Source organism: Sphaerodactylus townsendi, linkage group LG13 (assembly GCF_021028975.2).
Source record: "Sphaerodactylus townsendi isolate TG3544 linkage group LG13, MPM_Stown_v2.3, whole genome shotgun sequence".
Lineage (NCBI taxonomy): Eukaryota > Metazoa > Chordata > Lepidosauria > Squamata > Sphaerodactylidae > Sphaerodactylus > Sphaerodactylus townsendi.
This window is the reverse complement of record NC_059437.1, coordinates 35,194,445-35,214,709: the sequence shown is the minus strand read 5'-3', so window position 1 is coordinate 35,214,709 and position 20,265 is coordinate 35,194,445. Positions and strand designations below refer to the sequence as shown.

Genomic DNA, 20,265 nt, shown 5'->3' with positions numbered 1-20,265 from the left:
CGTATGAGGAACGCTTTGAGCGATCGACGCTTGTCGAGGCAGTGCCAGAGTCTCTCCCTAGGATGAGAAGGCTTGGGACAGAAGTTTGGGAGAACTACCTCCTGTCTTAGGTGGAACCCTGAAGCCACCTTAGGTCAGAAGGACGGGTCAAGCTTCAGCACTACTCTGTCTGGGAAGAATTGGCAGAGGTTGGGGTTCACTGAAAGGGCTCTGAGCTCAGATACCCGCCTGGCGGAGGTGATGGCCACCAAAAATAAAAGCTTCATGCGCAGCCAGCGTAGATGTATTTACTGGACCGGCTCAAAAGGAGACTTGGTGAGAGCGTCCAAGACTGCGTGCAACCGCCAGGACGGGAAGCGGTGGGTGACAGGTGGCTGAGACTGTTGCACCCCTTTCAGAAACTGTAGGACATCTGGGTGCCTGGTGATAGGGACCTTTCCAACCGGAGTGAGAACAGTAGCTAGGGCAGCCAGTTGCTGGCGTAAAGTGGAGCAGCGCAAGCCTGAAGCAAAACCGTCCTGTAGAAAAGCCAGAACAGACGGGACAGATGGAGTTTCTGGATCGATGTGCTTTCTCCTACACCACCTGGCAAAGGCCTTCCAGGAGGAGTTGAATATCCCGATGGTCGACTTGCGCCTGGCCGCCACCATGGTGTCCACCACCGCCTCCGAATAACCTTTGCGAATCAGGCCTCTCCGCTCAAGAGCCATGCGGTCAGCCTGAGCCAACCTGGGTCCGGATGGAGCAAGGGGCCCTGAGACAGCAGGTCCCGGGAGACTGGCAGGTGGAATGGGCTCGCGATGGAGAGCTGTTGGAGAACGGAGTACCACGATCGCCTGGGCCAGTCCGGGGCCACCAGGATGACCTGTCTCTTCTCTTCCTGAATCCTGCGGAGAAACCTGTGAAGAAGAGGCAGGGGAGGAAAAGCATAAAGAAGGCCCGGCGGCCACCGAGCTGACAGGGCATCTACGTTGGTCGCCTGGGGATGGAAGAAGCGTGTCATGAACCTGTCCGTCTGAGCGTTGAGGTGAGAGGCGAACAAGTCCATTACCGGTTCCCCTAGTCTGGTCGTGATCAGATGGAAGACCTGAGGGTTCAGTTTCCATTCCGCGTTTGATAGGCTGGTGCGGCTGAGCCAATCCGCCTCTGTGTTCAGGCAGCCCTTCACATGTTCGGCTCTCAAGGATGTCAGGTTGGCTTCTGCCCAGGAGAGGACTCGGAAGGCTTCCCTGTGCAGTTGAGATGACCGAGATCCCCCTTGGTGGTTCAGGTAACACTTGGCCGAGACGTTGTCGGTGTGAACCACGACATGTTGTTGAAGAATCCGGTTTCTGAAGGCCTTGAGAGCTAGAAGGATGGCCCTGACTTCGAGGACGTTGATCGGTAGTGCTGCCTGGGAGGTTGTCCAGAGACCTTGAGCAAAGTGCTTGTCCAACTTGGCCCCCCACCCTCTGAGACTGGAGTCCGAAAATATGTGGATCTGGCGCCAAGGCGCAAAGACCTTCCCCCCGCTCAGGTTGTTGGTGGATGTCCACCAGTGAAGGCTGCACCGTACCGATGGAGAAAGAGGCAAGGGTAGGTCTCTGCGATGGATGATGGACTTCGCATGGGGGCGCAGAAGTGCTTGAAGGGGACGCGCATGAGCCCTGCCCCATTGAATGAGGTCGATGGTAGACAGAAGAAGGCCCAGCAGACTCGCCAGTTGGAGCAGGGAGGTGGAACGTGCCCGTAGTATCTTGTGGCAGACCTCTATGATCTTCCTGATCTTTGTCGGAGGAACGAAAAGGGTGCACGAGGCGGTGTCTATCAGGGCACCTAGGTGCTCCATCCTCTGTGCAGGACAGATGGAACTCTTGTCCAGGTTGATGACGAAGCCATGTGCCGATAGGATCGTCTGTACCGACCGGATATCCCTGGACGCCTGCTCCCTGGACCTCGATTTGATGAGGAGGTCGTCCAAGTAGGGATGGACGTGAATCCCTTGGCTGCGGATGAGAGCAATCGGGGCCACAAGAACCTTCGTGAAGACACGAGGGGCTGTAGCCAGGCCAAAGGGAAGGGCTACATACTGAAAGTGGAGGTTTCCCAGGGCAAAACGCAGGAAGCGGTAGTGGGCAGGGCTGATGGGAATGTGCAGGTATGCATCCTTGAGGTCGAGGGATGTGAGAAAGTCGCCCTGTTGGATGGCTGCGACCGTCGACCGGAGGGTTTCCATTCTGAAACGGAACTTGCGCAGGAACCGGTTCACGTGGCGAAGGTTGAGGATGGCTCTGGTGTCTCCGTTCTTTTTGGGAACAGTGAAGAAGTGGGAGTAAACCCCCAATCCCACTTGCTCCCTCGGCACCGGCTCTATAGCCCTGATGTCCAACAGGTGCTCGATCGCCATCCTCAGCCTTGCTGCCTTTTCCGGGTTCGAGCTGATGGGGGAAGGGAGAAAGCGGTCCCGTGGCGAGCAGCGGAAGTCTAAGGAGTAACCTGTAGAAACGATCTCTAGGATCCACTGGTCGGCAAAGGGAGGTAGCCACTGATGTTGGAAATGTAAGAGGCGGCCCCCGATCGGCACGTCGAGGCAGTCAGGCCTTGTTGCCCTGGGAAGGGTCGGGGCGAAAGGACTTTCCTCCTCTAGACGATCCTCTGAAATCCTGTCTCTTCCGAAAGGAATTCTGAAAGGAATTCTGGCCCTGCCAAGAAGGCCGCCTGTTCTCCCGCTGGGGGCGAAAGGAGGAGCGAAAGGATTTGAAGGAAGGCCTGTGGGAGAATCTGGGTTTCTCCGGCCTTACAGACCGGGGCATAGCCTTCTTGTGGTCTTTAGTCTCGATCAGGATCTTCTCCAGCTCAGAACCGAAGAGAATGCCCGCCTGGTAGTCGTAGCTGGCGACCACTGTCTTGGACAGGGTATCGGCCTGCCAGGGTTTGAGCCAGATGAGGCGACGGGTCACGGCTGCTGCTGCCATAATGCGAGAAGAGGTGAGGAACGCGTCGAGGGTAGAGTCAGCTAGGAAGAAAACTGCCATGAGGACCCTTTCGACACCTTCCCTAACTCCCTAATCCTGGGGTGGAATGATGGTGAGGAGGCGTTGAAGCCAGATAAGAGCGGCCCTGGCCACCGTAGCCAAAGGGGCTAAAATCCTAGCAGCCATGGCAGAGCCCTCGTGGACCCTACGTAGGCTGGATTCTGCTTTCCTATCTATGGGATCTTTAATGTTTCCCTCACCGTCCCTGTGGACCAGGCCCCCCGAATGGAGGGCGGAGACAGAGCCATCCACCAGCGGTGTCTTGATGAGACTGTGGAGGTGGTCTGGGGCAAGGTAGAGCTTTTTAAAGAGAGAAGGAAAACCCTTATTAGTGGCGGGATTAACCCACTCCTTCTTGAACTTGCGTTCAAAAAACTCTGGCAGAGGGAAAAAATGAGAGACCTCCTCTTCTGCCGGAAAAATAGTGGAAAACCCCTTGGGACAGCCTTTAATGGTCTTGGACGGCTGTGTGGAATTGGGGTCCTCTGCCTCCTCGGAGTCATGCAAGCCCAAGGAGGAGATGGTTTTGGCAAGGAGGACTGGAAGCTGCTCTATCTTAAAGAGCTGATTGCTGTGGTCGTTGAGATCAGGGACAGGAGTGTCATTATCAGAGAAGTGATCTGAATCGGAGCCCAACTCCCCCTCGCTGATGTCACTGTAGTCAGACCCATAGGAGAGGGCTGGCCAATCTCTATCTGGTCGACTGGGCCTGGGGGACCTGGATCAGGACCTAACTCTGCGCCTATGGCTCTCTCTACCCTGGAAGGGTGGGGGGATTTGATGAGAGACCTCCTCCCTGATGGAGGAACGCATAAGCGTAACAAGCTGGTGCGGGGAGAAACGACTCCAGTTGTTAGGTATGTCGTCTTGCTGTCCTGGGAGGCCCGGGACTGCCAACTCCTGCCTGGAAGACAGGGAAGAGCCTTGGTCTGCACTGCGAGCTGGGCGCGAGGCGAGCAACAGACGATGCGCTGAGGGGGCAGCCTGAGCGGCCGAGTCGAAGCGCCGCGGCGCCGCTTCGGCGGGCCTCCTTCCCACGCTTTTCTCTCTGCCGCGGCTGTCGGCAGGGGGTTCTCGGCGGCCCGTGCACGGGCCAGCTGAACTGGCGCGTCTCCCTCCTCTCTCTCCCGGTGACCGGGAGAGGTTCCTTGGGCGGACCCGATGGTCGGCCGAGGGAGCGCTGGGCTGTTCCGCCCGCTCAAACACCCGAGACCGCGGGGGGGAGCGGGAGAGCCGGGCCGCCGCTTTGGTGTTCTCGGCGGCGGACTTGCAGAAAGCCTCCCTCGGGGGAGAGAAGGGGGCCGTGGCCATGCCCCTGAAGGACGGAACGGCGAACAAGCGGGAAGGGGAGAGGGAGGCACTGAGAGACTCACGAACAGATGGAAAAACGAAGGGAATGAAGCTCCGTCTGCAGGAGAATTCCTTTGAAGAATCTTTGAAGATTTTTGGGAGATTTTTGAAAGATTTTTGACGAGCTAGTCGAAGTTGCTGCGCTCACTAGCGAGGCAGGAAGATACTGGGTCATTTTGGCGCCAACAGGATGTGACCAAAAAGCTCTTCCTGCCTCACTAGCGAGTGGTAAAGAACAACCCGACAAGATGGCCGAAACCACCCTAGAGAAGGTTCATTTATTCAAAGATCCAGTTATTTATCTGCTCCTTTCTCAGGTTCTGTGATTGAACATATTTGCTCTCATAACTTAAAACCTCTGAAGGAGGATTCTGAAAAAACCTCTCATTTTATATTCTTGATCAAGAGAAACCTTAACACTTGTTTCAAACCTCTCTTTGTGTTTCAGTGATGCAGAACATTTCGCTATTACACCTCTGGAATGTATCAATGGTTTATCTACGAGCTGTCCAGGTTAGTGGTGAGCTGTCTAGGTTAGAGGAAAGGAGTTGATAATAAAACTGCAAGGATTGTCTTGCCCTTATATAAAGCAGTGGTGCGACCGCACTTGGAGTACTGTGTTCAGTTCTGGTTGCCACATCTCAAAAAGGATATCGAAGAGATAGAAAAAGTGCAGAGAAGGGCAACGAGGATGATTGAAGGATTGGAGCACCTTCCTTATGAGGAAAGGCTGCAGCGTTTGGGACTCTTTAGTTTGGAGAGGAGACGTCTGAGGGGGGATATGATTGAAGTCTACAAAATTATGCATGGGGTAGAGAATGTTGACAGAGAGAAATTTTTCTCTCTTTCTCACAATACTAGAACCAGGGGGCATACATTGAAAATGCTGGGGGGAAGAATTAGGACTAATAAAAGGAAACACTTCTTCACGCAACGTGTGATTGGTGTTTGGAATATGCTGCCACAGGAGGTGGTGATGGCCACTAACCTGGATAGCTTTAAAAGGGGCTTGGACAGATTTATGGAGGAGAAGTCAATCTATGGCTACCAATCTTGATCCTCCTTGATCTCAGATTGCAAATGCCTTAGCAGACCAGGTGCTCAGGAGCAGCAGCAGCAGCAGGCCATTGCTTTCACCTCCTGCATGTGAGCTCCCAAAGGCACCTGGTGGGCCACTGCGAGTAGCAGAATGCTGGACTAGATGGACTCTGGTCTGATCCAGCAGGCTAGTTCTTATGTTCTTATGTCAGGTTTAATGGGCTGTTTCCATCAGTGGTGCTACCTATCCTTCAACTCCATCAACTAACTCAGACTATTAAATTTTTTTCCATATCCTATTCAAGCTGCACTATCAAATGAACACAAGAAATGCAGGTTGTTCCACTTAGACCTATTTTCCAAGCATCCAGTCGTCAATGCCACTCCTTTTCAGCATTCTGCCCATAAAGTGCTTTCTACAATGATGAAATCTCACCCTGAAGGGTGAACTAAGCTCTACTACTACCTGTGCAATTTCTACCACCTCATCAAGGTAGAATGAGCACCCTCCACCTTCCCTGAAAGTAGATTTTCTGATCTAATTTAATCCAATGGTGATCTTTAATCCCTTCAGTATGGTGATCTTTAATCCCTTCAGCAGGTTCTGCAGCTCCTCTTCAGTGATTGGCATTGGTTGCACACCAACAGTCCTCCATATTATTTTCCTCTTGGCTGCCGTTTTCTACCACTGATTCTGTAGGAGTCAGAGGGATTTTTCAGAAATAAATCTTTAAGGTTTCTGATTGACGCAAAAAGTCATTTAAGTCTTTCTCTGGCTGATTCAGCCATTTAGTAGCTTCACTTTGCAGCTGTATGATGCTAATGACCAACATTAGAAGCAATGGAGAAATGCACATGTTCTTAAGTGATCATTATAGATCACCGACAACTGGTCCCCGAAATGTTATTTTTTTTAAAAAAAGTAGTTATCTTAAGTAGTTATCTTTAAAATAGCATCGTTTAATATATTACCTGAACATACAGACATAAGAAGGCACCCCCACATGGGTAGAAACCAGGGTCTTAGACTTTTTTTATGCACAAAAGCAGATTGAATGCACATGTATACATGCAAGGATCAATGAACTGGAACCAATAGTGGGGATGGGGCAGAATTTAGAGTAGGTATACAAAGCCTACTCAGAAAGTATGTTGGTTTTACTGGTATTATCAAGCTAGAGAATACCAGAGTGTTTAGCTATGCCTTCTCTTAAATTTCAATAACATTTTATGTTGGAACAAAGAACCCATGAACTGTTACCCACAAAGCTTCATTGATGTCAGCAATAACCCCTCAAAATCTTGATCACATCAATTTCATCTTTTAAAAAAACCTGCGGTATTCTCATGAATGCACACGTGAAGATAATATAGGCCAGCTGTTTTAAATCAAGATGCCTCTAAAAAGTAGTGCATGATGCAACGTGACCAGATCAATTTTTTGAAGGCAGCTCAAAAAAAGTTGATATTTCAGGGTCAAATAATTAAATTGTTTAAAACTTGTAATTTGTGACAGAGGATCAGGGCCACAAGGAAGGGGGAAAACTGATATTTTGGAAGTGGGCAAGAGGTTATGTGTAGTTCTCTCCTGATTATACTTACGCTGCAGCTGTAGCTAATAAAGAAAGGAAAGTTAACTTGCTAGACCAACAGAATACTTTGGGGGCAGAAATTCTAAACACCCATTAATAAAACCTGACACTGTGTCACTTCCCAGATGTAATGATAACACATCCAGCCTCCCTCAGCATTTTGACATATTTTAAACACCGACTGGACTGAACCACATAGGTAACGCAGCAAGAACATTTTCCATTACAAGAAAGAGTTATGCCTAGCAAATGGAAGGAACTGAAGAACAATGCAACACAATTATCCATAAGGGGACATACATACCCCACTACACACACACACACACACACCCCAAAACTGCTTCAACAAGTTCTAATTATCCTGCCCAGAAATTATCACTGTTGAATGAACACATGGAAGTAATTACATGTTTTGGAGGCAAAAAGAGACATTTAAAGCCAAACAAAGGAAAGTGGTCAGCTTTAAAAGTAGGTTGTTACCTCAGTGTATGGAACTGAAGTCCTGAATCATTTATGCACTGTTGCACAGAAAAGACAGACAGGCAAATATTGGTGAAAATGAAGCTCAGTTTCTTCTGAAACATGTTTTGCATACAGTCCCCAACAACGCAAAAAGAATTAAAGCTCTGTTCATCTATTATGTATTTAGAAGCAAGGTAAATCCCAGCCAACCTTCATCTTCTCTCAACATACAGAGAGTAGGCAAGAGTTAATCCTCTGGGGATTAAAAATTCACAACTGGCTTTAGCATATTAGAACACAAAGCAACCTGTTAACCCAACATTTTTTAAAAAATCCTCAAAACATTTGAGAGAACATAAAAAACAGCAGCAGCACCATCTTAAGCAGTTATACCCCTTGACTTTGACGGGCTTAAAAGGTTGTGGCTCTGCTTAGGACTGCACAGTAAGAGTACTAGTTAAACCAGTGGAGAAACATCTGATAAAATTCAACAACTCAATCCCACAGAATGTATTCCTTATTAGAAAAACCTGGGTCTACAAACTGATTTGAACGTATGATAATGACTAAATAATTAAAAGAACATTAAAACACCAGGTGAACTATACTAAAATAAAACATCAGCACATCATAAATTTATTACAATTCAAAGTCACCTCCCAGTTCAAATGCAGTTATTGAATCAGTTAAGCATCAATCCCCTCACACAGATTAAGAGTGTACACCTTGTGTATATCCAGTATACACCATTACAGTGGAAGTGCTCACACATTCAGTTCTCCACATATAAATACAGTAGACAGCTTGGACTGGCTAAGGTACACAATTAACATGTCTAGAATGCATTATCAGTCCAAAAGCTCTATAGACAGCTCAAAAAACCCACTGAAACATCATCCAAAGATGACAAAGGAGACTTGTGTAGCTGCCTCAAACAAGAGTATAAGTATATACAAGAGTTTAAGTATAACATATGAAATGACCTACCATTATAGTAGGGACAGGAACAGAGTAATTCAGGGGGTTTAAATCTCTTAATGGGAGTAAAAATTCAGGGGGGTTGAATCTGAAAGGGAGTGAAGACACTGATTTTGAAGTGGCTATTACAGTAATCCCCCAACATGGCACCCATCAAGGTATTTCACAGAACTTGTTTGTTTCTCAAGTCTTGAGGATAACATCTAAATAAACCTGAATGCACCAAAAAGAAACAGGTAGCTTCAAGTTGTTTTCTGTCTGCTAACTACTTAGCAAAAAACTGATGTTATCACAGGCAGGTCCATCACAGCCACTCAACTTGGCAGTAGTCATAGACTGTTTTATGATACTTGGCTTGGAAATCTGTTCCTTTTCTAGCTAATACAGAAAATACATCTTTCCCCTGGAAGTGTGATCTGATTTAGCATATTTATTTTGACTTATGTTTAGTCAAGAAAACCCCAATCTTAATTTTATTTCCCAGTACTAACAAATACTTGAAATATTGGGGGGGGGGGGGGGGGGGGGGGTACCGTAATCCATTTTGGTTTAAATGTTATATTTAACCCAGCTAAAAGCTTTATGTGGTAATTACAGTATTTTATTGGTAGTATTTGTAAAAATTAAAAGACAATATTGCATGTACTTCCTTCATATTGTTTAAATTTACCCAAAAAAATCAAAGCCAGTGAAAACGTTGACACTTTTATTTAAGTATACCCATAATAGGCAACATATATGTTTCCCACTCATCTATTTCAACAGAATTTCACTCTCTTCCATGGAGGTCACCAGAACTTGAACAGTCAGACAGAAGAATTAATAGCCTGATTTTTCTAAATTTTAGATTATTATGTTTATTTATGTTTTAATCCCCCCACAATGTCAATAAGACATTCAAGTATTACACAATTACTGGGGATCTTCATTTGAAAAACATTAGTTACAATTTTGAAACTATAGTTTGCCCAATACTGTGTTGACAACAATATCCACCCACAATTATCAATGTTATGGAACAATAATAATTGTCAGAAAAGGAAATATTTCCCCTGAAAAAAATGAAGCACTGGAAAATCCTTCATCCTACATCTCTGAATAGCATACTTCCAAGAGGTAATAAGGATCACTTCCACTTCTCTTACACCTATGCTAAGTGCCTTAAATGAATTCTCCTTGCCATCATAAATGGCATAAATATTCTTTTCCTCCCAGCACCACTACACAGATATATCATACTACTTACAGAACAAGTCATATTTTTAAAAGCAAGCTACTGTAAGTACTCAAGGTACAGTCTTTTTGCCATAGAGTAGGAGGTATTATAACAATATCTATGGCACCTTGAGACTCAAAACACTATTTTGCACAAAGAAATGCTCTTCTATAGTTCACCTCTCTAACTTGTACACTAATGGAGGCTCTCACATTCTGATATTTTTTCTATGGAATGCGATAACATGCCAGCTGCTGTACCAACTTAAACAGCATTTTTTTGGCAAAAAAAAAATCAAATAATAAATAAAACGTAAGACAGTATATAAAGCCATGTTGTCTATTCAGCAAATCTCAGAGGACCTTGAAGAACATCAACTGTGTCCTTATTTATTTATTTTATTCAGTTTTATCCCGCCCTATCCCCGCAGGGCTCTGGGCGGGTCACAACAGATGTATATTATAATCATAAAACATGTAAAATCTAAAAATTGCCAATACAATACTATTCTACAGTACTTCAAAGTTGGAAGTTGTACCCTGGCATTACCTCTATGGTTAGAATCTAAAATTTCACCCATGCCTTTAATTCCTTTAAAACTGAGTTTAAAACTCTAAATACTAACTTATAAAGTTCACCAAACTCGGTGGGACTCACTGCTTAAACATACTTGGAGCTGGGACCTCTTGATAAGAGTTTAATGTACAATGGTCAACTCATGAACTTCAAGAAAACACATCCCCTCTTTTAAGTACCTCTTAATTCTGAGTTTCTATGAAACTGAAAGCATCAGAAGGAAGGGGAATTAAATTGCTGCAGTGGATTAAGATTCTATTAAGAGACTTCATGTTTTGAGGAACACCACCACTGGATGCTGAGAGACACCAAAGGACAACTATTTCTACATTTCCTAGTTTGTGAATTTCCAGAGTCTTCTGGTTGGCCACTGTTGGGAATACAACACTAGAGTACGTAGACCTATATTTCAGCACAGTATCTAAATGCATGGTTCCATGAAGTTCTTATTTCAAATATCATCTTAGCTCATTAGGAAACTATTTCACAGTCTCTATTCCAACCTCATTTGTAATAGGATAATCTTAGCCTAATTCCAAACCCAACTTCATTTTATTGAGCATTAGAACCATCCAGTCCCAAAGTAGGGTTGTAAGACATGATACAGCAACCCTGCTGAAGCTGAACAGGTCCAGACCTGGTATGTACTTGAACAGTAGACCACCTTGGTTCTGGTTTACACTTGGATAAGACCAGGGGCGAATCTAGGAAAACTGGAGCCCGGGGACAAAATCTGAGTTTGGTGCCCCCCCACCCCAGGTATGGACGACCACCCTCCCCCACAATGATTTTTTGCACCAGCTCACAAAACACCTCCCACCACCAGCAAAACATACATGGCTTTCTCCCCACCAACTCTCTTTCCTAATTGTGTCCTCACACCAACCCTATGAGGTAGGTTGCTAGCCTGAGAAACAGCTCCAAGCCAGTGCAAGTGGGAATTAACTTTTAAGCATGTAAATCTCTCACAAGTCACCCCCCATCTGAAGGTTTACCAAGCAAACATCAGCATCATCTCTCACAAATCACCTCCTACCCCCAGCAAAACACGCATGGCTCTCTCCCCACCACTTTCCTAATTGTGTCCTCACACCAACCCTGTGTGGGAGGTGAGGCTGCTAGCCTGAGAGAACAGCTCCAAAGCCAGTGCAAGGGGAATTAACTTTTACAGCATGTAAATCTCTCACAAGTCACCCCCCCCATCTGAAGGTTTACCACCAAAACGTCCAGCATCATCTTCAGTTCTTGGTTGCTGCTTCTGGGCTCCCTAGTTCAGCTTCTGCTCCTTTTCCTGTGCCGGCCGGGGATTGAAGGCTTCTTGAGAAATGCCACACCTCTTAATTTAAGGCTTTTAATAAGGCATGCTGGGTTAGAGGAGGGGAGGCTGAAGCTCCCCAGTCCTGCTCCTGGAGCCCAGTGGGACTTCTCCCCGCGCCCCCTGGACACTCCAGGCCACCGTACAGAGTGGGTGGGGCTACGACAGGCACTGGGAGCAGTCCGCTGCTTCAGTGCCTGCTTTCTAGGGCTTGCTCAATCCCTCGCTCTGTAGGAGGATGTTTTGGCGCCCCCACGTGACCTCAATCGATGCGCCCAGGGACAAAGGGTACCCCATGTCCCTAGGCAGGAACGCCAGTGGATAAGACACCATTCTGAGTTCCACAGAGTAAGAAAAAGAAAATATAAATAAATGTCTTATTTTGTGTGTGTGAAGATTATAAATATACCTTATGAGCATTAAAAAACCACTTTATAAATGCAGTTATTTATCCACAAGGACAGAGTGAATGTATTTGTATACATTTATATTGACTGATTGATGACTGGCTACAAACTGCTGGGCATTACCTTCAAAGCTTGATCTAAACCTGCTGAATTTACATCTAAATCAACATGTGCGTTCATCCATTTTTTTCTCATTTTCTAACATCCCCCCCCCCCCATATATGTAGATGGGACTGGCAGCATTTTTTTCAAAACCCTGAGTTCTCCTCCCCCAAATACTTTGGCTTCTCATAATCCACTGGCAAACACCAATGAAAGGCCATGTCTACAATGAGTGTGTATGTGAAGCTAGAGCATCTTGTTGCTCACCCTATGATTCCCAATAGAGTTTCCACTTTTTAATCAGACAAATTACGAACAGCCCAGATATTAATCACATCAATGTGGGAAAGCAAATAGAAACTTGTAAGAGGTCTTAAAGTATCTAGACACTAGTGAGAGCTGATGCCGAAAGAAATGTAATTTCATAATATTTTTTGCCTTGTTAGTCATTCAAACTCTGAACTCAGCCACTTATCTAGAATTAGCACCTCTGATTGTATCCCAGTACCCCTAGAAGACTGAGGAACAGTGACTATTCCAAGGTCATCCAGTTGGTTTCACGGCTCAACCATGATGTGAACTGTTTTGTCTTCAAAGTCATGTATTCAAGGCACTACACCACACTTGCTCTTTCCTCGCAGAAAAATCTTGAGAGAGAATCTGTAAAACTTGACATCGGAATAACATGAGGCAGATGATAATGATACAGACTACATCATGAAGGCATAAAGTGTATCTGCTTTATTTACTTCATGAAAGTAACAAAATACCTTTTATAAGGTTCATACTGTCCATTACACTTTAAAGACTAACAGGTTTTGGGTGGCATGAACTTTCTCAGGCAAAAGCCTACATCCTAACATGCCAACAGAAAAGCAACCTACTCTGCAAAAATCAGCAGGTGTAGCTTCTGACCAGTATGCAGATAAGCATTATATCTACTGCCAATCACACTTCTGTGAAAAGCATGGCAGCAGGTCAGGCCAGTTCTAAAGAGTTGTCAACCAGAGTTTCCCATTTTTCAACAAGTCGCTGTTGCTGCATCATTAACAGAACCCTGATCCGCAGCAGCCATCAGTAAATGATAAGGTTTTGACCCCTTGGAAATAACTGCCCATCAATGTGGACCACGCTTTGGCAAAGATGACCAGGACCATACAGAACCCAGTTTTTGTTTGTTCGCTGGTCAGTTGGCCAGGCGTGCTCCCAGTGGCCACAAATCCCAACTAAGAGAAAGATAAGGCAGCCTTTCCGATTTTTCCTTCTACACAGCTTTTCCGCAAACGGCTTAAATCTAAATGCAAATCTCCAGTGAATATTTGGAACTGAGATTTATTTAATAGCATTTTCTAAGACTTGTCACTGCAATCCAGATAGCAGAATGGCAATAGGAACATGGTGGTATCAGGAAGTTGGCGAGTGCAGATGTTTTCGTGTGTGTTCTAGAAGCTGGAAATTATGAAATGACAAGCCAGCATGTTCGGCAAAATGGAAAATAGGAAGGTAACATCCCACCCCCCACCCCGGGAGGCCCAGGAAGGCCGAGTGGCGGCGGCGGCAGCTCACCAGGAGTAGGTCTGCTCCGCCATGGTGCCAGCGGCGGCCGCTCGTCCTCGGCGGCGTCCTCGTCCCGGGGGTCGATCTCGCTCCCTTGGCTCGGCCGGCTCGCTCGTCGGGGCTCAGCAACGGCCCCGCTGTGGCTCCTGGCCCAACATGGCGGCGGCCGTGAGGAAGGGGGGGGATCCCCGCCCGGACGACGAAGGAGAAGGCGGAGGCTCAGCAGCGGCAGCCGTACCGTAGGGCCGCACGCCAGCGCCGGGCGGGCCTCATGACCGGGGGCCGCGGCGACAGGCGGAGAGGAGGGGAGCGGGCGAGCAGAGAGCTCCGAAGGCGAGGCCGCTCTCCTCAGGCCCCTCGCTGGTTGCCGCACGGACGGCCGGAGGAGGAGGAGGAGGGCGGGGGGAGAGGACGCGCGGAGGCGGGACCTGCTGTCGAGCGCCGCTTACTGGCGTGCGCAAGCGCGAACCTGCGAATATCTGGTCACGTGCTCACAACAGGTTCACGTGTTTGACGCAGCCGCATTGGGCGATTGGAAGAAGAAAAGTAAAGGTGGGGGGGAGATGAAGCGCTGTTTTGTGCGCGCCCGACTGGTGTTTCAAGAGCCCACCCGCGCCACCAGCGCCTTATTTGTGCTGAAGGTGAACGGGAAAATGGAGGCGGATAGTATTAGCTACACCGCGCTTGCGCTGAAGGGGGGAGGGGTCCTGGGGATGTCGTTGTCCGATTTCTGTTTGTGGTGGGCTTTATGGCCGGCTTTTCCTTTGTTCTGGACTGATTGCCGGTTCTCCTCCTTGGAAAGACGCCCTTTGAAACCGAGTTTTTCGCCGATTCATAACCAGAAAAGGAGCAGCAGTACTTGTTTAAAAGAAGGAGAAAATGTACTTCTTTATTCAATGTTCCGTAAACACAATAAACTGCATTTCTAAGCTCAGCATCAGTCACTAAGGTATGCTGATAAAACCAGAATAAAAACGGGTGCAAGAAAACCAGCAAAAAAAATGCCCTTTAAATAAAATGAACGTCTCTTATTTATTTTCAACATTTACTATAAATATTTTTCACAGTAAAGAGGGACCCAAGGAAAAACAATAATAAAATTAAAACCAATGTCTAATATAAACATTAAAACAACTAGAAGTAAAAAGATTTTTGGACCCTGAATGATTAAATCAGATGCATTTTTCTAAAGAGATTATTCCTGATGGGAATACTACTGCAGAAAAGGCCCTGCCTCCTTTCCCATAGAATCAAAGAGTTGGAAGAGACCCCAAGGCTACCAAGTCCAATCCCTGCCATGCAGGAATACACAATCAAAGCCCTCCTGACAGATGGCCATCCAGCCTCTGTTTAAAAACCTTCAAAGAAGGAGACTCCACCACACTCCATGACAGTGTAATCCACTAAACAGCGCTTACTGTTAGGAAGTTCTTCCTAATGTTTAGGTGGAATCTTTTCCTGCACCTTGAATCCGTTATTCTTTGTCCTAGTTTCTGGAACTCCAGAAAACAAGCTTGCTCCTTCTTCATCATGACATCCCTTCAAATATTTAAACATGGCTATCAGGTCACTCCTTAACCTTCTCTTCTCCAAACTAAACATACCCAACTCCCTAAGTCTCTCATAAGGCATGGAATCCAGACCTTTTACCATTTTGGTCATCTTCCTCTGGACCCGTTCCAGCTTGTCAATATTTTTCTTGAATTGTGGTGCCCAGAACTGGGCATGAAATTCCAGGTGAAGTCTGACCAATGCAGAATAGAGAGGTACCATTATGTCTCATGATCTAGATAATATATACCAGTTGATGCAACTCAGAATTGCATTGATTTCCTTGGTTGCTGCAACACACTGCTGACTCCCAGATCCCTTTCAGATGTGCTGACAAGTGTCACCCATCCAGTATCTGTGCATTTCATTTTTTCTGCCTAAGTATAGTATCTTACATTTATCTCTGTTGAAATTCATTTTGGCCCCTTCTGCACACGCAAAATAATGCATTTTCAAACCACTTTCACAACTGTTTGCAAGTGGATCTTGCTATTCCGCACAGCTTCAAAGAGCACTGAAAGCAGTTTGAAAGTGCATTATTCTGCATGTGCAGAATGAGCCTTTGTTAGTTTTGGTCCAACTGTCTAATCTACTCCGATCATTTTGAATTCTAACCCTGTCCCCTGGGGTATTAGCTACCCCTCCTCAATTGGTGTCAAATTTGATTAGCATGCCCTCTATTCCATCATCCAAGTGATTGATAACAATTTTGAATAGCACTGGGATAGGAAAAAACCCTATGGCACCCACTAGTCACTTCTCTCCGGGCTGAAGATGAGCCATTGGTGAAAACCCTTTGAGTTCAGTCAGTCAACCAATTACAAAGCTATCTAACAGTAGCCTTGTCTAGCCCATATTTTACTAGCTTGCTTGCAAGAATATAATGGGGCATCTTGTCAAAGGCCACAGCATTCCCTTCATCTACCAAGCTTGTCACCCTATCAAAAAAGAGAGATAAGGTTAGCATGTCATGATTTGTTCTTGAGAAAGCCATGTTGACTTTTAGTGATCACAGTAGTCCCTTCTAAGTGCTTACAGACTGTCTGCTTACTGATTTGCTCTACAATCTTTCCTGATATTGATGTTAGGCTGACTGGGCAGTAATTGTTTGGTTCTTTTTCCACTTTTTGAAGATGGGGACAACATTAGCCCTTCTCCAGTCTGCTGGAACTTCTCCTGTTATCTAGGAATTCTCAACAATTATTGCAAGTGGTTCTGAGATTACTTCCACTACTTCTTTTAATACCCTGAGATGTAATTTATTAGGCCCTGGAGATCTGAATTCTTTTAAAGTAGCCAGGCATTCCTGTATTATCTCTTTATGTATTCTGTGCTGAATTTCCCCTACTACTGCATCTTCTGTTTAATTTCCCCGTTTGAGCACTGTTTTCCTTTTGGAAGAAGACCGAGTAAAGGAGCTGTTGAGTAGTTCAGTCTTTTCTCTGTCCCGTTAGTACTTTGCCATCTTCTCCATGCAGTCACCCTGTCATATCCTTTTTCTTCCTTTTGCTATGAACACATAATTTAAAAAAACCCCTTTTTATTGTTTTTAACCTCTCTGGCAAGCCTGAGCTCATTCTGTGCTTTAGCTTTTCTGACTTTCTCCCTACATGTCCTGGCCATTTGTTTGAATTCCTCTTTGGTGATTTCCCCCTTTTCTCATTTCTTCTACATGTCCCTTTTACATCTTAGCTCAGTTGAAAGTTCTTTAGACATGGTTTCTTTAGACACCTCCCATTTTCCCTTCTCATTGGAACTGTTTGAAATTGTGCCTTCAAGATCTCACTTTTAAGAAACTCCCATCCATCATTCACTCCCTTCTCTTTTAGTAGTCTTAATCATAGGATCACCCCCAGTGGTTTCCTAAGTTTACTGAAATCAGCTTTCTCAAAGTCTAGAATGCTTGTCTGATGCTTGGAATCCCCTTTCTACTGTATAACCAACTCCAGGAGAACATGGTCACTCCCACCAAAGGATCCTACCACTTCCACCTCATTAACCAGGTCATCATTGTTGATGAGGAGCAGATTTAAACTAGTGGATCCCCTTGTTGCTTCTTCCAACTTCTGGACCATGAAATTGTCTGCCAGGCAAGTGAGGAATTTGTTGGACCTAATAGTCTTGTTATTGTTTGACTCGCAACAAATGCCAGGATAACTGAAATCTCCCATTGTTACTACTTCTTCATCCAACACTTCAAATCAATGTTGTTTCTCTCCTCCTTAGTTTTTACCCAGATGCGCTCAACCTGACTCCTTTAAGTCAACACCATTGATGGGGCCAGCGGAGCCTTAGGGGATGCTGAGAGGGCCTGGAAAGAGATGTCTGGGAGAGGGATGGTTTCAGCCTGTTGTTTGTTCTGACTTCAGTAGTAATACTGCTGTTTAAACCTTTGTGTTCAGCTAGCCTATATATAACTTGATTGGTCAAAATCTGCATTTTGAATTATGTCTAGAAACAACAGTACCACTTGGTACATTATGCTGAGTTCCTTTTAACAGCTTTTATTCTGAACAATACAATATGGCACCATTAGAAGGACAAACAATCTAACAGAGGCAGGAGGTCAAGTCTAATGTACATATTTCAATACAAGCATAGAAAATTCAGGAGCAACTGGATAGCAACTTGTGGGAGCAAGCTAATAAGAGTAATTTCACATCCCCCTGCTAGTTTTCTTTCTGATGTTTTCTGAACCAATGAGTGTTTTTGAATGCTTTCCTAAAGTAGCTCCACATATTATTTGAATAACAGTTCAGTTAGCACAACACCCAGTTCCTCCTTTCTTAGTTCCCAGGGCATTAAGGATCTCCAGTATAGGGGGCTACACTTATCATTGAAGCAGCTGACTTTCCAAAGCCACCTAAAGGGTCAAATATATTGGAAATGGTTTAGTGGAAGAAGATGCAGAAGTTATTTGTTTTTTATACTGTCACAGCCAACTTATGACAATCCCGTAGGGTTTTCAAAACCACAGACCGGTGTCAATGGTGGATTTCCATTGGCTGCCTCTGTAGAGGAACCCTATACTTCCTGGTGGTTTCCCATCCAAGTGCTAACCAGGGTTGACCCTGCTTAGCTTCTAATATCTGATGAGATCAAGCTAGCCTGGGCTATTCAGGGCAGAAGTAACTATTATATTTATAAAATGCTGTAAGCTGTTTTGAAGATCTCACAGTCAACAAGTGGGTTTTAAATTTTAACAAACTAATAAATAATACATTTCATACATTCCAGTAATTCAACACTGGACACCTTCAGTGAGGTCTTCTTTTCCCAAGAGTCATTGCTGCATCACTAACCAAAATGTTGGTCAAGGGTATTTTTTATACCACAAAAGCTGCTTCTTGGACCTCCATACTCAAGGCCTGATCTAAAACTATCTGCAAGATGGCACTTGTCTGTTCCTTAAAGGGGAGCCCAACCCCATCAAGCAAACATTGAATAGCATCACCCTGATCAATTAAACCAACAAGTTTACTAGCCCTCAATAAGGCCATTCCCAGATCTAAGGTCTTGTGGAACACATCTACCTTTTCACCTGGACTCAATGAAAAAGAGAAATTAAGATGTATGTCATCACACCCAAACTTTCAAGTAGCCTTATATCCATATTAAATAGCATAAATGAAAGTCTGCAACCCCACTATGCACAACTATCAGGAAGCACAGCAGAAATGTCTCAAGCTCGGCAATCTGCTGTCAGATAAGCATCAGGCTGTAGCACCCCCAGCCTCGATGTGCAGTGCAGTGTTGCTGATATCAAAAATTACCCAACTCTCTAAGGCAGATTCCGCATGAGCCAAAAACAGTAGTGTGGAAACGGCGTGAAAACGGTGTAAAAGGGTTTAAAACTGGGTAAAAGGGTTTACACCGTTTTCACACTGTTTTCACACTGCTGTTTTTGGCCCATGTGCAATCCGCCTAAGAGGATTAACAGGATCATCCTCACTGAATTAGGCTCTGTGCACAAGTCATCAACTGCCAGTGACCAAGGCTATGTTAGTGATATACTCAGTCCAGAAGTTGGAGTGAAAAGGATCCAACTAATCTGATTCATCCAAGAATGTCTGGAGTTCAGCCCCTACTGCTTTGTCCAAAAAGTCAAGAGTCATGATAGTTGGCACAATTGTCTGGGTCAAAGGAAGATTTATTTATGAGCAAAGAAAACATGTCAGGTAAGGAAAAACTCCTGGAGGAAGCTAAGAACAAAAGAAGGGTTGTATTGCTCTTCTTATGCTTTTTATTATTTATTAATAAGTCTATTGATCTTCAGCCGATAGAATACGTAGCAATGATGTTTGACCATGCCATGTTTGAAAGTGGAAATTGCTATCTAGAAGAGGCATCAGGCATGGCTTCTTGACTTGATGACTCAGAATTAAAGCAAGTAACGCGAATCATGATAGTACTACAATTTCTGGGTCGTTTATACAGAATTTCTTTCAGGATCAGTTTATTCAACCTCTGGGTAGGAAACCAGTGACCATTATTATTAGTGTGTCCACATGAAATGGAAGTCATGGAGACCCATAAGCAGTGGTGGGTTTCAGCAGGTTTGTACCACTTTGGCAGAACCGGTTGTTAAAATGGTGCTTGTAAGCAAAACAGTTGTTAAATTATTTAAATCCCACCACCGGAACTGGTTGTTAATTTATTTGAATCTCACCACTGCCCATAAATCAAAAATATTTGGAATATAGTTGCAACTATCTGTAGTGGATTTAGCAATAACTTGTCATTATGTGGCTTATGCTGGACAGTTCAAACTGACATTTGCATGAGCCCAGTTTTGTGATCCAGCAGTACATGTAGAGCCCAAATGTGACCAGGTGTATATATAGTGACCCCATGAATTGATTCACCAGCAGCACATTCATTTCTGGAAAGGATTCCAAGGCCAGCCTGACATTTGCCATATCAGGCAGCTGCAATGCCTCATCCCATTATGCACACTCCTGAGTTGTGCCCTTGCATGGAATCTTTGGGTACACCATTCTAACAGTGCTTGTTTTCATTAACATCCCTCAAAATACCACCCACCAAGTCACACTTGAGCCACTTAAACACAATTATGCTTCAGGAGTTTGAGATGAATCACGTAAAT

The 20,265-nt window shown here is 45.1% G+C and overlaps 1 protein-coding gene across 1 annotated transcript in view; it reads right to left on the bottom strand.

Moving 5' to 3' along the window:
- Positions 1-14,019, bottom strand: part of SPPL3 (signal peptide peptidase like 3) — a 74,154-nt gene extending 60,135 nt beyond the window's left edge. Inside the window, exon 1 of the mRNA XM_048514264.1 lies at positions 13,617-14,019. Coding sequence (XP_048370221.1) covers positions 13,617-13,639 — 23 coding nt within the window. The 5' untranslated portion in view covers positions 13,640-14,019. The remainder of the gene's footprint in view (positions 1-13,616) is intronic.
- Between the last annotated feature and the right edge of the window lie 6,246 nt (positions 14,020-20,265).